Raw genomic sequence first — 17,057 nt, 5'->3', positions numbered from 1 at the left:
ATTATACCCACAGATGTTTTAAAATTATAAATATTCAACTTCTGGACCAATAATATACTTTGGGGGGTAAGAGAGAAACACTGAATTCATTTTCAATTTCATCATGCCTGCAAGTACTGCTGTTTGGCTTTGTAGGGCAGAAGTCTTTTCAGGTTAGTAGACTGGAATAAGGCCACTGTAAAGTGAAGTAATGCCAAACTTTCTCATGGCTGAGAGAGAGAGGGAGAGAGAGAGAGAGAGAGAGAGAGAGAGAGAGAGAGATCCCATATAGTTTTGTGTTGGACTTTTTGAAGTGCTGTTTTCAAAATCCCATTTCTGATTCCTTCAGAGAGGAGTTTCTTTTCTCCAAAAAACCTCCAAATAACATCTTCAAGTTCCTAAATCAGGCCCCTGTGGCCACGTGTCTAAATGAAGAATAATATGAACCCAGTGAAAAGCAAGAGACTGTGCACCAGTCAGCAGAACACACACACACACACACAAACACACACATCATGGCTCCCCCCCTCTGGGCCACCCTTATAAAGCCTGAACATGTCCCTTCGGGGTTCTCTCCTATGTTGGAAAAACAAAACAATAATCCCCTTAAGCTGTGACCTTTAGGCAGAAATGAAGCGTTCAGGTGGCTGTTGGAGCGTCGTTCAGATCGCACCTCGCCTCTCCCGGCACCTCTGGGCTTTGATTTCCCGTTATTATACACTGGAAATATGTGGGCATGTGCAGAGGGCCCACACAGCTACAGTACAAGGGAACGGTGCTGCCATTCACCTGTCTGACTGTGAACAGGAGCGTGTTAGACTGTGGAGGATTTATGATGTGAAGCACTTTGAGATTTCAGTTTTTTTCCTTAACAAGGGAAACAAAGTCAACCCAAGCTCAGGAATATAGATGTGAGAAAAAACAATCCATTGTGGACAGTTCATAAAACCTAGAATAAATTAGCTTTTAGATTAATTTGTGAATAATAATAATATTAATAATAATAATGCATTTGTTAAACACATGTGCACATACACATTCACACATTTATATGACTTAAGCCTAAAATGTATCAGGCTACTATTGACCAAACGGACCATCAACTACTTGTTTCATATCAATAGAAATTAAGGCGTTTGACAACCCATTTATAAACCTATAGAGGAGATTTAAACACATCCTGTCCTTCTGAATGTGTTTGTCACTTATATTTGTTTTATTTTAAAAAGCTAAATTAACCCTATAATATATATGTTGTCTGATGTAATGATCTGACCCTGTAGTAATCCTACAATACAAATATTAGAAGGATAATATAAAGTAAGTCCCTATAGGAATGTTATAGGAATATTAGATGGATATCATAGCAGATACAAAAAATACCATAAAGTCACTATAACCACATTAAAAAATAGATAAATAATATGCTAGTTAAGGTCAGTATAAACTCGGTATTCATTCCCACAGATACACTATTAGTGTCTATAGGAATATTATAGGGATATAATACCACAGAAACACTATTAAGTCCATATAGGAATATTATAGAAATATTATAGTGATACCATAGGAGATAAAAACACCATAAAGGATTAATTCGCTATAAACTTGTTATAGAGAACCACAGACACATTATAAGTCCCTATAGGAATATTATAGGAGTATTATAGTGATGTTATCTGTTGGATCAGGGGGTTAACCAGGCTGAGGGCTTCACCCATTTGTCTACTGACTTTTATTTAAGGCTCCATCCACTGTGTTGTTCCTGCTGCCAGTTCAGAGTGGCTCCATAATAAAAGGCCTACTTGACTTTTCAACCTCCACGATTCCAGGCGATTACATCAATTGTGTGCGCCAGTCTCCCCGCTGCACTGCAAAAAAAAATGTCCGTCCTAACAAGTGCTTTAGTCTCACATTGTCATACTCTGTCTTAAAATCTTAATGTTCTTAAAGTAAGTTTTACAAATAATAATAATAAGAATTATTGTTCTGGCAGTAGAAGGGGAGATAACTCAATTTGTTTCCAATGCAGTTTCAGGAATTATCCAGAAGAAAGTGTCAAAATCATGAAACGAGTCCACTGGTGTCAAAAAATGATATTTGTTTCAAGAAATTGGTGGAACTGGTGATTTGCATTGGAAATTGGTTAAATTATCTCACTTGGTTTTTTTTTAAATAAGATTTTAAGACTCAATATTAGAGAGTGAGAGAGAGAGAGAGAGAGAGAGAGAGAGAGAGAGAGAGAGAGAGAGAAATGCCACAAGTTAGAAGGACATACTTTTGGCTTTTAGAAGTGCTGTGCTCACAAACAAACTTGGCAGAATAAAGTGGATTATTCCTCTATAGGATCAAGAAAATGACATTTGGGTCAAGAAATTATTGGAATTTTGATTTGCATTAGAAAAGAGTGAAACTATCTCAGCTGTTTTAGGAAAAATACGATTTTAAGACTCCATACTGGAGAGAAAGAGTGACATCCCACATAGGCTGAAAGGAAAGTTTTGATTTGGATTTTTTTTTTTTTCTTCAATAACATTGACACCATCTTCAAGTTATGAGGCTGTGGCCATTTCCTAAATAATAAATAATACGAGGCCAGGTTTCTAAATGAGGAATAAAATGAACTCAATGAACAGCACATGGATTATTAACTGACTTGTTGATATTTTTTGCAGTGTGCGCACAGAAACAACAAAAATAAAGAATTCACGAACCAAGCTGATTTGAATTAAAAACGAGTGAAATTATCTGACTTGTTTTAGGAAAAATGAGATGTTAAGACTCTGTACTAATTGTTAAAGTGGATATTTTTTGCAGTGTGCGCACAAGACACCCCCCCCCCCCTCCTCCTTCCCCTCTTGATCCCGTTACAGAACTGTTGCAAATGGTCGGAGAGCAGCAGCACGTCCCATTTCCACTGCCTCCTATTGAGGCTTATTCATTAGGATCCTCACACTAACCCATTTGCTATTCATGGGAGACTTTTTTTTTTTTTTTACTCCAAACAAACCCGAGTCAAGAGTGGCAGATGCGTGCCATTATTGCCCACGGCTCGGTGAAAACTGTTTTATGTAAGGCAAAGGCGGGTTAACCTAATCAATCATGTCGACTAGTTGTGTTAAGGACAATTCATAGGAAGAAAAAAGAAAAAAAAAAAACATATGGCGCAGGGGTGGGAGCAGACCCGGACCTTCTTGTGACAAGATGTATTCAAACCGGGGAGAAAGAATGGGAATAAAGCCGGTCGACGGCTGCTAATTGAAGTCAAGGCACTTAAAGGCTGAAAGACGAGCTCATTATTCACAAGTCCGAGTTTTACCAGGCAGAGCGGATTTTTACACATTTCCAGCCGGTGAAATGTTTCCTTTTAGAGCATTTTTTTTGTTGCAGTTACATATTTTCTCATCGTACCCTATAACGAAAAACCACACGGCTTTAATACTCCTGTAATATTTCTACAGGGACTTACAGTGTGTCTGTGGTATTGAATTATGAACTTATAATGACCATTTTCTCCTATGGCATTCCTATAATATTCTTATAATATTCCTAGAGGGATTTATAGTTTTCTGTGGTATCCAGTAGTAAGTTCACAGTGACCTTTTCTTCTATAATATCCCTAAGGGGGCTTAGAGTGTCTGTGGTACTGAATTTTGAATTTTGAATGAGCCTTCCTCCTATGGCATTCCTATAATATTCCAATAATATTCCTATAGGGATTTATAGTGTCCTATACCCATAAGTGACCTTTGCTCCTATAGTATTCGTATAATATTCCTATAGGGACTGTCCAGTGTGTCTGTGGTACTCAATAGGGAGTTTAACGTGACCTTTCTTTATTTTATAGATTTTTTTTTTATATATCTCTTATGGTATCGCCATAATATTCCTATAATATTCCTATAGGGAATTGTAAAATATTTCCATAGCATCCTCCTAAATTGTATTTTAGGATTACTATTTTTTCTCAGTTTTCTCCACAACAACACATCGAATCGCCTCCAGAGCTTCTTGAAATATCATATACCCTTTATTTACATAGATGCTGATTAAATAGGATGTTACAATAAAATTATCGCATAGGATGTTTAATCTATATACATAACTCAGAGCGTGTAAAAGTTGACGATGTGCTCGTTTGCAGTCGGACATTAATAGTGATGCTTCCTTCCTCGCATGGCGAATCGGCCTGCATGCTCGCAGAAACACTTTTTCGCTGTAAAAATGCAAAATAACTTTACATTTAAGATGGGACGGACTGACACATCGATCCCGGGTTTAGTCTCTGCCGTGCTGACGTGGAACACGGGCTGTGCAGGTGATCAACAAGGGGAAAGGATTTAATTTAAATATTTGGCAAATCCCAATCCTTTAACAGCTGGAAGAATAAGGATAAATGGCAAAACAAAATAATTGCACAACTTTCCCCACCAACCCAAACAAAAACAAAAAAAACTAACATGAAATATTAAAATGTATACACAATTTGCAGTCTTCCTGTACCATAACAGTTCGGTCTGTCTGATGGGAAAGCAGATGTATTCCTCAAATATTTCGGTGAAACTGAAAAACAGACAGACTGAAGGCTTTACAAGTCCGATTAATAAATTAAAATGGAGAGAAGGAGGAAGAGGAGGAGGAGAAAAAAAAACTTTCCTTAAACGTTTATATATATTCTCCTTTTTGTCAATATCCGTGCAAAAGTTTGGGAAGAAAAATGCCCCCTTTTTTTTCTTCTTTTGTTTTTTTTTCTTTTTGTCGTTGTTTATGAAAACCACAGGCTCCTATACTCTACTGTCAATCGTCCACCTCGATTTCCTCGTCCTCCTCCGAGAATTCATCCGTGGTTTGGTCTCTGGACGAGGAGGGGGACTGTGGGAAAGCCCGGTGTCCTTGGGAAGACGGGGAGACGCTGGGCGACCTGGCCCCGGGCCCCCCTCCACCCTGCGGCTCCTCAATGTCATCCATGTTGACGAGCTTCTGGAGGGTCTGGGGAGGGATTTTCTTCAGGGACTCCACGTCCGCTTTCATCTCCTCCAGGTCCCTCTTGAGTTTGGCCCTCCGGTTCTGAAACCAGGTGATGACCTGCGCGTTGGAGAGACCCAGCTGTTGCGCAATCTGGTCGCGGTCGGCCGGAGAAAGGTACTTCTGGTACAAAAACCTCTTCTCCAGTTCGTAAATCTGGTGGTTCGTGAAAGCCGTCCGCGACTTTCTCCTCTTTTTCGACGTCTGCCTCTGTCCGAAAGAGTTTAGATGCTCGCGACCTTGGAGGAGTGGGGGGAAGAAAAGAGGAATGAAACAGCCGCAAGGGTCACTTTCCCCCTTCACAACAGCAACAGAGGGCACACGCTGCAAAAAATAGGCCCGTCCGCTGAGTTTACAAGCTTGTGTTTTGTTTTTCTTACAGCAAGTGGAAATGTCTGCCAGCAGAGTGAGATAATTTCACTGGATTCCAACTGCAAATCGACTTGTTTTAAGAATTGTGTTGAATCAAGTGACACTGTCTTGGTACGAGCACTTATTTCAAGGTATTGACACTGTTGTCACAAAAAGGTGAAACAACTGCACTGGAAACAAGTGAAATTGATCTCCCTCCCATTGGCAGATTTCACACCTTATTTTAAGAAAAACAAGACATTTTGCAGCGTAACAGAGCACATTAGAAGTGTCTCTAACATTAAAGAGTCATTTAAGCTTCTGTGCCAGTCTGTCCAGTTTTATCCAACAGCTAGCCTTCATACAGGAGGCCATAATGGCTGATTGACTTTTTGACAGTAACATGAAGCATACATACTAGTTTTGGCGATTTGGACAACATGTATGTGTAAATGTCGCCCTTTTCCTTGTTATACAGTATATTATATTCTGTCCATATTCCCATATAGCTTCCTTATATTCGTGGCCACGCTTAACCAAGTCAAAACAAACCAAAACTAGCATTGATCCCAGCTTGTTAGACCGAAGATTATTGCACTTCCTTTCTTTACAAAACAGTTGCGCAGCTATTCAGTCTGCTCGATAATTGTCAAATAAGATATGAATACGCTGAATGTGAATCTTTACCTTCTGCTGCCTGTATAACGCTGACTTCCAGACCTTTAAATGTTTTGCTGGCCAGCTCCTCCAGCGCGCACAGCGGTGAGGAAGGAGTGGTGATCCCGTTCCTCGCCGAGTTGGAGCCCGTTACTTTCTCCAGCACTCTCGGCGGGCAGATACTCGCGACCGATTTCTTAACCGAGGGTTTGTTCAGGATATCCTCAATGCTGAACGGCGTTAAAGGCTTGTTGGAGTTGGCCGGCGGTGGCAGCTGGTCCAACGGAGCCCGTCTCCTCTCTTCGCTGCTGGACTGCAACACGGAGCCTGCCTTCATGTCTTTACTGGAGGTCATCGCAGTCCCAAAGAATCACTGCTGGCTCGAAAAGTTGATTATTTCATTCAAAAGGTTGTTGTAAGCGTCCACAAGTGCTCGGCGCTTCTCGTAGACCCCCTTATTTTGCCACTTTAAGCCGAATGCCGCAACTTAGCTCGCCTGTGAGGTTTTCTCCAGAATAACCATGCTTCGGGCGTAGTTGTAAAGGCAGCCGGATTGTATTCCCCTCAGAGAGCCGCAGCTCCTCTGCCAAACTCCATGTAGATCTTTAGGAAGTATAACAGCTCGACTGGAGGGGGGTGAATCCCTGCAAGGGAAAAAAAGCTGTCTCAAGGAGCGAGAAAAAGAAAGCGACTGCTAACGAGTTATTGTTGATTGGGCGAAGTTCAATTAGAGAAACACTACACTACTTGCTGACCCGCTGCTGCGTCTTAAAGGGCCGGGCCATAATAACTAATTGGACGTGGGGAATAGGAGGAGTCTGTTGCTGCCGAGCAGAAAGATGCCTTGAAATGTTTATGCATCTGTTTCCCTCTGCCGGTGTATTCTTCTAGAAAGGGAGAGTTGATGGCCATTAAAGTGCTGCCACCAGCATCCTTGCATTATGGAAAAGTTTTGAGGAACACCGAGCCAACAACGGTCTCCAGCCGTGATATTCATTTTGTCATTTTCGTGCGTAATTACGCATAGTGCGTCATGCGTAATATGCGCATTAGGCATTGTGGTGCACGGGAATTTGACTGAAAAACAGCCATAATGAGAATTTTTATGGACCTAATTTTGAAGTAACCACCTTTGATCAAAGTAATTTGCCTGCAAGTAAACAGAAGTGTTTCAGGTTAACTCGTTATGTCCAACATGACAGGTGGTGGATTTATGTTTCCTTATGACAACAGATGAATAACCTGCTACTACTTTGAAAAAACAAAAACAAAAAACAGTCTATTAATAACGGCAGTGAAGCCCGTGTTGATTTTCAAATCACTTCAATAAATACATGGATGGAAAAAAAATCTTGGAAGGATCATTGCTGAGACAGAAGCTGAGATCTGAGAAGCAACAAATAAAGAAAAAAAACGAGTCGCTTTCAAAATAAACTTGTATTGAATTTGTTTACGCCGTTAGTATTTTTCCTTGGTAAATTACCCGCGCGTGACATTATAAATATGACCCGGTAAGATCTGGGTTACAGTGTAATTTAATGCAATAGCGCGAAGTAACCGGCTGATAAAGGTGACGCCGTGATGTGGCTCGGAGTCTCGCGGACGGGGCGAGAGATTTGTCGCGATGGCATTTCCACTTTGGTTATGTGAATTTTACTGAAGGAGGTTTAGGATGCAAAGAGCGGATTAGAGACAGAAAACGGGGACGAGCTGGACGCCGAGCGGAGCCGCAGGTAGGTCCGAGCAGAGGAAACACACCTTGTGTTCTTTTATCCTGTGACATTTAACAGATTGAGCTGTAATCGCCGCTTGGGTCTTATATTCGTTTTAATGCGTTTTGAAGATTATACATAACCTGTAGGCAGAACGAAATATTCTGCATTTTACTGTTATGACTAGAATTTTAAAAAGGCGTGAAATATTTCAAGAATGGCTGTGTGGTTAACATCCTTCAAAACACCTGAGGTGAAAATATCAACACCTTGCACGAGGAGCAGCAGCCATCCAGACATTTCTTCTACTAATTAGAACAACAATCTTAAAATAAACAATTTAAACTATGTTTTATTTTTTATTTTAGCAGCTGTTTTACTGGCATTACACGACACTATATTAGGTGACCAACTGGCGATATGGGCCTGAAGTGAAATAAAACAAACACTGTGGTCTTATGTTTTTAATACTGTAAGATTTTTCTGACCCATTTGGATGAAGCCACCGGCGCAGGCAGCCGCAGCAGAGAGTCTTGTGCCAACAGGACCATATGGTGACATTGGTTTAGGGACAGAGTTATAAAACAGCAGGAGATTCTATTAGCCGCCTTGGAGGTCCAGCCTCCGTGGCTACTTTGAATATATATTTCTCCATAACAAGCAAGATTTCACGGGAATAATTTAGTTTGGGAATTTGGGCAGAAAAATAGGCCAACGTTTTGATTAAAAAAATAAATAAAATAAAAGTGCAGGTAGCTAAAAATGTGTGCTGGCCTGAGTAGATATGAATATTAGGTAATGGTGATAATTTAATATGGCAGTTTTCATAGGATTTAATTCAAAATGAGTTTAATATGAATTCAAGGTTTGGCTTGCAATGTACAGTTTGGAGTAGTGGGCTTAAAAATTAAACCAAATACAAGGATATTTAGTATTTTGTGCATCAAGACAAACTGAGGAGGGAATGATTCTTAAAAATAAACAGCTGGCCTTTATTTTACAGAAACACCACGTGGGTTCAGTCTACATCCTTTAAATGTTTTATTTACTGAATTCCAGTTTTGTCTGCATGTGTGATATAAAGGGAGGAAGAAGGAATAATCTGTCGACTATAGAGCAGAATCATTTTCAGTTATTTACCCACAGCCAGGCCCATAAATCCCATCAGGCCTAGAGGCTGCCATCCCCGCTGAGCTCAGTTTTGATCATGAGCGGGGAGAAAAAGCTGTGTTGATTTTTTGGTGGTAATTTTTACAGATTTCTTGTTCTCCTCGAGGGGTTGAAGAGGATAAAGCTGAGTGTGATCTACGGGCAGCAGAACCCACGGTGTTGTGTTTCCCTCAGCTGCGGTTGAAGCATCGATACTTCCAGAGATAAGACTTTTCCAAACATGTTTCCAATGGACTTTACGGTCTAAAGTGAAGCTGCGCTGGTTCGAAAGGTTTTTTCTTCGGCTTAATTTAAACGTTAATTAGAAGCAGAGCAGCTGACATCATCAATCATCAGCTCTTGGGGGATTTAATTGGATGATTCGCCTCACATTTGCCTTCCATTGCCCGCCAGCACTGGGCTCGTTACTCCGACAAAAGTAACGGATTACAATATTAGTCATTTTTAAAATTGATATTATTATAATTTACTGCTTGGGAGCAATAATTCGTCACACAAGTCGTTACATTACTTTTCCGTTACATCCTCAAAATTGGCGGTTCGTCCTCTCTTACGTTCAAAAATCAGTGTAACTCTATTTCATCTCCTATTAATAATCAGGGAAAACACATAGAGATGATGTGTAATCTTCTTGTCATGCTTTGTCTCGATAAAACTCGATAAAATCGAAGTGGCAGGAAAAGTTTTCTGTCATTTATCACCAAATTAGTTCAGCACGAGAGGACGGCGACTAATTATAAGGAAAACCAATCGGGGAATGATGATAATATCTGGACAATTCAACTTCCATCTGATATTGACGTGGGGTGCTAACAAAACTAATGACTTTGGTGTTGGTAACTGTGATAATATTCCTGAAATTGTAATTCGTTACAGTCGGCTGTTCGTTACTGTAACGCGTCACCGCTCACCACGAGCCCCCGCTGCGCCTCTCAGGTGTCTTTTGCGCAGAGAAAAGATTTGTTGGAGCGGATAAAAGGCTTTTATTTTAATGTATTTTCGATTTTTAAAATTCAAAGGTTTAACATCGTGTACTGTTGAGCAACCCACAAACAATTCTGAAGAAAACCCGCAGTAGAGAAATTACAGCTGCACTTTCCCATGTGCAAATAACACATTCTGTCACCGACAATTTATAACGCTGAAAAAAAAATAAAACGAAGCAGTCTTTATTGCAATGACGTGAATGAAAACAACTAGGCCTACAGCAATCTTATAATACATTTCAGAAGGATAACAGACAAATATCACAGCAAAACTATAACCCCCCTACAGAAATATTACGGCATATTATAGCGTAGTGATATCAGAGGGAATAGTGCTATAAAAGTCACTAAACCCACTATTGAGTACCACATATACACTATTAATCCCTATGAATATTATAGGAATAATACAGTGATACTATAGGAGATTCAAAAATACTATAAATTAAGATAAGGTCACTTTGAATTCACTACAGGCATTTTAAATCCCTTTAGGAATATTATGGAAACACTGCAGTGATTTTTCGTAAGGGTTACTATTGGACAAACAAGTGATCAAAGTCTATTTTTTTTTAGGTCCATGCATTACCGCCATCAGGCTCTGTGTTTACTCCCATAATGTGTCCATGTCTGCTCTAAAGAGGCAGCTCTCACATCGCAGCGTGTCGCCCTGTATTATGAAACAAAACAGCTGTAAACGCCTCTCAGTAGAACATGATACAGGAGAAGCTGCCCGGGCCGCGGTGGGTGTGTTGCTTTCCATTCGGATCCGCTCTGTTTCCACTGTAAAGCACACTGTGCAGCTGAGAGCCTGATGAGGGTCCATGCTGATGAGGGTCCATGTTGTGAAGCACCAATTCAGTGGAATACCTCTCCCAAATTATTGGATCGTGAAGGCCACACAGTGCATATGTGTGTTTTTTTTTTTTTTACAGCACCATGTCTGTGTTGGCTTATATATTTTCTCATCAAAACGTGCTGATTCCATTATGGAGTAATGTGCATGATAGGCAAAATTAAATGGAAAATATTTATTTGTAAGATATATTCAGGTGATTGGTAACAACAACAACAACAACAACAACAACACGAACAATAATAATATAGGCTAGACTATTTTTAGAGGCCATATCTTTTACTCCAAAATCAAAACTGTTAGACGAAAAATAAAATAAAAAAGCAGTCAAATTTGCTGTAATATAACGAATAATAGATTGTAGTTCATGAGTAGCAAGTGTGTCTGTGTGCGTCTAGGTGTGTGTGTGTGTGTGTGTGTGTGTGTGTGTACACTGTATGTATTGAAAGGGGATGTGCGTAATGGTGAAGGCACGACATCCTTCACAGCCTCATCCGACTCATCCCACCTCTGTCTTTTGTGTGTGTGTGTGTGTGTGTGTGTGTGTGTGTGTTGGGGAGGGGGGGGGGGGGGGGGGGTGCAGGCCGTCAGGGGCGTCAATTCACTAAACCCTATCAGGTATGGCAAAGTCCCTGCATCTCATATCAGGTGAATATCAAATCCAAATGCAAGAATGCCAAGTCGATACTGGCGTCCTTGTGGAGTTTGTTCTTTCCAAGTTGTCCTCGAACGCATCTTAACAATTTGACGTCGTGCGATCAATTAAGACGCACAGGTGTTCATTTCCCAGCTGGTTCAACCGGTTCTCTACTGTTTGGAGGCGATGCGTTGTTGTCGCAATGAATCTTGGGACTTCCAATCCGTTCCCATTGGCCAAGTCACCATCCTCTGCATCCCTTTTGTCATGTTTCTTATCATCCGATCGATGCATACTCGGTTGGCAAATAAACTTCCATATCACACTCCATCCTCGGTGTTCTTTTGTTTGGAATCGGACTTCGGCCGTTAGATATGACGTCAAATGAGTCACGCAGAAGCATAGCAAGTGCCCACACCTTGCCACCAACTGACACCCACACCACCAGCACCCATCTGTGGATAAGTAGTAGAATAAGGTGCTAGGCTATTTCATAGATAAAAAGTCTGCACATCAGGAACTCCATCCATACATCTCAGACAATATTTTGATCCTACATGGATGCTCATCAGTTACTTTTTTTTGTAATATTTTATTGCATTTCTGCTTTATTAGGCAGGACAGTTGAGAGAGACAGGAGAGGGGGAAGAGAGAGGGGGATGACATGCGACAAAGGTCCCAGGCCGGATTCAAACCAGGACGTCACAGTTAGGCTACATGGTGCAGGCCTTAGACCGCTGATCTGCCAGGACAGGACGCCCCATCAGGTATTTTGACCTGACGAAGATCCATATAGGATGGAAACGCTGTCTAATAAAGGTGTGTAAATTGTGTTTATTAGTGTGTGGGCTCTACTCTCTTTATGTATACCACCACCCACCCAGAGGTTCCCAAAAATGAACGAGACCAAGCAGCTTCCAAGCCCTATCCCCCCCCAACACACACACACACACCCTTCACCCATCAACCCCCACCCCCCCAGGGAGTGGACTACAGGCTGTGGTTGTTGGACTCTAATGGCCCACCAGGGCCCATTTAAGATCATAAAGAAGGATATGCGGAGGCCGAGTCGGGGTTTAAGTAGGATTACAGCATTAGGGCTAAACGTTCCTCCTGTTTGACTCTTGATTAGCTTCATTACTGGGTAATTAGTCCAGTGGCTGGAGGTACTGAGGATGGAATATGATACGAGAAATGATACTCATATTGTGGTTAATTGCTGTGTGCGGTGCTGTGTGTGTGTGTGTGTGTGTGTGTGAGTGGCCCAAAGCCAACTGCCCGAAAGCCACTGAAATGACCAATGACAACACACAAATTATTATTATTATATTAGGATTATTATTGCTGTTAAGTATAATAATAGTAAGAAGACTAATGGCAATAATAAAAATGTGCAAATGGGAAAATGTAATTGCCTCTTGCTGGAGGGTTGTGTTCAAGGGCTGTTTGGAAAATTATAATTACCTTGTGAGATATGGCAGTAGAATTATCAGTGTTTTTATGCCTGTTTATTAATTACTATAATTTCTTTCCAGGTGATTTTCTGAAACCCCAAAACAGTATATTGATCATGGTGACTTTTGTAGGAGCTACAAACCAATGACAAGCCTATAAATTATGTTATGTTTTTATTTCAACCTTTCACCACACACACACACACACACACACACACACACACACACACACACAAACACACACACAGCATATGATTATGGTGCCCTTTGTATGGGCTAAAAATCACTTACCAGCCTTTAATTCACAATATTTTCTTTCACTGCCATTGTTACTCTCACTGCCAACACACACACACACACACACACACACACACACACACACTGCACATGGCCAGATCTATTTATAGGTGATGATGGGAGTTTGCCGTTGAACATGGCACCAGCAGGCTGATCTGCAGGAATGACCGCAACATGAATGCTCCACAGGCCAAAGCAATGGAGAGCAGAATATCGAGTATCCTAACCAGTGATGGAGCGGTAAATAAAAACAGCCTCAACTCTGACCTCCAGTTGGTGATGATCATAAGGAAAACAACGACTGTTATACACAAAAATCAAGATATATTTTCAGAAAAGCATTACTTTATGCTATTTTTCCCTTAAAATAGCCTATCCTCATACAACTTACATCAGTTTGATACTTACTGTGATGCATACTGTGAATTTACCTCAATAAAGATCTGTCTGAAAAGGTGACTTTACTCTATTCTGCAAGTAGAGTTTAGTTTAGTGAGTTTAAGTGGCTTTACCCACCACTAAATCCCTGATCCTCATTATCATCTTGGTGTTTATTTGATCTGTTTTGAGCAGGTGGGAGGGGTTTAACCACATTAGGACTTCTCAGATAGTGTCAGATAAGTTGTCAATCATATAAAAAGACATTAATTTGACTTCTAAATTAGTCTAAACTTTCTGGAGTTCATTGTATTGTCATATGTGTCAACTCCCACCCATCTGGTGCTCCAAATGGGTTCAAACAAGCACAAAAATCAGACTAAATATACATTATATGGAAAGGAGCCTCAGTCATTTAGTTGTTTTCCATTCAGAGGTTTCGCAATTCCAGGGCTAATAAATGAAATTCATACTACTTTATGAGCTTGTGTATTGTTGCTTTGAAATCAAGTTTTTGCCACACAATGATGCATAATCAGATTAATGGTGAGAAAGACGCACACACACACACACACACACACACACACACACCTGTGCATGAACTAATAATAAAAATACCCTTCAAAAAACTCACTCATTTACTCACACATACACATGCACACCTACACAAGTGTGAACATACACATACACACACACACACACACACACACTCAGGCAAACTATATAGTCTGTTAACACCGCATCCAAGAATAAGCCAGATCCCAGTTATCATTTTCCAAGGCCTTTTATTTCTTCTAGTGTGGAGTGGGTGTGTGTACATTCACTAATAATAAAAAATGACCCTGACAAAACACACATACACACACACACACACACACACACACACATACACACACTCTCAGAGCCACAGACTAATATTTATGTATTGCAATTACAGCAGTGAAATACAGCTACGGCATTTCATTTGCTTCTGTATAGGAGACGACACAAAATGCATGTACTGGCATGATGAGCGCCATCGTTTGTCCATTAGTTCTCCACTTTTAGCTGTTAAATGAACTGAGAAAGCGCTTTGCTGTTCCAGTAGCACACGAACACGCTGGACAGTGAAACGACACGAGAGCAACAAACCTACGACAACGGATGTGTTTTACAAAAGGCTGAAGTGTTGTTTTCTGGGATGAGAACCAAAAAAAAAAAAAAATCCGACTCCGCTCCGGACTCCCAAGGCCTATCTGCTCATGTCACTGTACATATCTTGGCAAATGAAGATAAATGCTTGTGCGAGTACACCGCGTTCCAAGGGAGCCTTCCACAAATTAATCACTTGCAATTCTATCCTCGTCCACTTGGGCGCCCGGCGGGTCCCTGATGCGGCGTCCGAGAGGTAATGAGGGGTGCATCGTCGGCGAAAGGCTTTTTTATTTTTTTTTTACGAGCCCGGCGTCGGCGCTCTAAACAAAAAAAGAATACAACAACAACAAAAAAAATGAATAAGTGAAGCCGCTTCTCTGGAGAGGCGTCGTTTTCTTGAGATGGCGTGGCGCCTCGACCTCCAAGACTCCCCCAACTCCTCCTCTCCCTCCTCACATCAGGATTTCATTAAGCGGTGAGCAGCCCCCCCCCCCCCCCCTCTTCCTCCATCACCACCACCAACACCCCACCATCCCCCTCTTCCCCCCCTTTGCTCTCTCCTGCGCCACTTTGCTCCCAAACCAAATGAGGAAATAGCTCGTCTGGTCGCTGACAGACCCCGGGTTTGGCCGTAAAGATAAATGACCCAAAGTATTAAAGTTTAACACGTTGACAAAACCCACCTGATCTGTGGGATTAATGCAACAAAAAATCCATCTGTGGTAGGAGGGGGGGGGGGGGGTGGGGGGGTACGAGGGGGTGGGGGGATGGAGGGGGGATTGGGACTCGTAGGAGAGTAATGGCCGGGCACCGGGAAGGTCAAACAATATTTAGGATAAGTACATATCCAGCGCTGAGAGGCGAACTTTCCCGAGACGCATGCTGTATCTGTGTTCCTGCGGTTTTGGGGACGTGGAAGTAATTTGACAAAGGTAAAGAAAACACACACACACACACACACACACACACACACACACACAGACAGTAAGACTTATGATACCTAATTGGGTCACATGAAGAACACAAGGAGTGCTTTCATTTACAAGCACATTAATATTCTGATGTAATTCAGAATAAGGGTTTCTGTTTCTAACCTGTAAAAGTTTCATATCCCCATTATGAGAAACCTGAATATGCTAGTGGGGAAACGCAGGGAATATTAGTTAGGACACTGCAGGCGTATCAACACCGCATCCTGCTTACTTGCTGCTGATATTTTGGCCTTTTATTAAATGTCAGATATCGGCCAGTGTGTCGTCCACCTCTGATGTGACGGAGGCTCCTCCCTGATCACAGAAACATAAAAAGATTCTGGAAAACCTTCAATTAAACTGTATTTTCTTTGCATTTATTTAATTGTTCAACAGTGTTTTCTTTTTGGTGAATTAATTCTTCAGTATCGCAGAGTTTCCCCAGTCAAATAGATTTTAATCAAGAATTTGGGTTTCAATGGAGAGTTTTAGTGTCACATGTTGGTCTAAATGCTGTTTCAGAGGTTTTCCACCCTGAAAAAATGCTGAATTCTTGTAATTTATGGTATAAAAATAGTCAAATTTAAAGATATTGACTATAGACACAAGATGATCAGCTATTGACAGCTTTATTACAAATAATCAGTATTGGTATCGGCCTTCAAAAACCCATATCAGTCAAACTCTACTGTTTACTGTTGGTTTTTGCAGCCTGTGTTCGCTCTGTTGCCAGATTCTGGTTATTCAGGCACGCAGGGAAACTTGTGACGGGGAGATTCATATAATCTTATCAACAATTTGACCTTTAACCAGGACATGAGGTCGAATCCAGAGTACACTATGATGTGAGCGCTGCCTTACTCATCACTTTGCTCTAGATGAAACTTTAATGATCCCCATGGGGACATTGGGTAATTGTGTTCTCATATTTAAAGTTGAGGTGGAAGGTTAAAGTACTGCTTATACTGTACAAGTACTATCTATCAGTATCCAGAGGAGGACGTTTGAAATTTCAGCATCAGATGATCAGGGTTCATCCTGGTTCGGTTGAGGCAAGTGGACTTTTTCCAAATTTGTGACAAATTTACTGTAGATTTGTGCCTCTCAATATCAGGAGGATGAATTGTCCCACCAATTATTTCTGCCTCAAACGCATAAACTCTATTTTTTACTTGCTCTGCGTTTTTACAGATACATTTTATGATTGATTTTGGTCACAAGCACAAACACCCCTTCTCCTTTAAATAAAAAAATGGAGCCTTTCCATTAGTTGTTTGAAACCCCTTTTAATGCCTTAAAAGGCATTTCAACAACAAATTAGACCATGTTTCATACTTTGATTAATTGTTTTTGCCCTTCAGATCAAGGCTTCAGTTTAGCGACGTCTCACCGTATTTCACAACAACCAATAATTCTCCTCACTCTCTCTCATACCTGCATACTGTGCTCA

The 17,057-nt window shown here is 41.0% G+C and overlaps 2 protein-coding genes across 2 annotated transcripts in view; one reads left to right on the top strand and one right to left on the bottom strand.

The window, feature by feature from the left end:
• The window catches only part of npm1b (nucleophosmin 1b), a 210,671-nt gene that overhangs the window by 112,094 nt on the left and 81,520 nt on the right, over positions 1-17,057 (top strand). The gene's annotated exons all lie outside the window — the stretch shown is intronic.
• lbx2 (ladybird homeobox 2) lies at positions 4,777-6,367 on the bottom strand. Its single transcript, XM_071916218.1, has 2 exons — positions 6,043-6,367; positions 4,777-5,243 (listed from the first exon to the last, which is right to left on the bottom strand). The coding sequence occupies exons 1-2, from the start codon at positions 6,365-6,367 to the stop codon at positions 4,777-4,779; spliced, it is 792 nt and encodes a 263-aa protein (XP_071772319.1).

Source organism: Centroberyx gerrardi, chromosome 16 (assembly GCF_048128805.1).
Source record: "Centroberyx gerrardi isolate f3 chromosome 16, fCenGer3.hap1.cur.20231027, whole genome shotgun sequence".
NCBI classification, from domain to species: domain Eukaryota; kingdom Metazoa; phylum Chordata; class Actinopteri; order Beryciformes; family Berycidae; genus Centroberyx; species Centroberyx gerrardi.
The sequence above is the reverse complement of the archived record's forward strand: the minus strand, read 5'-3'. Positions and strand labels throughout refer to the sequence as shown.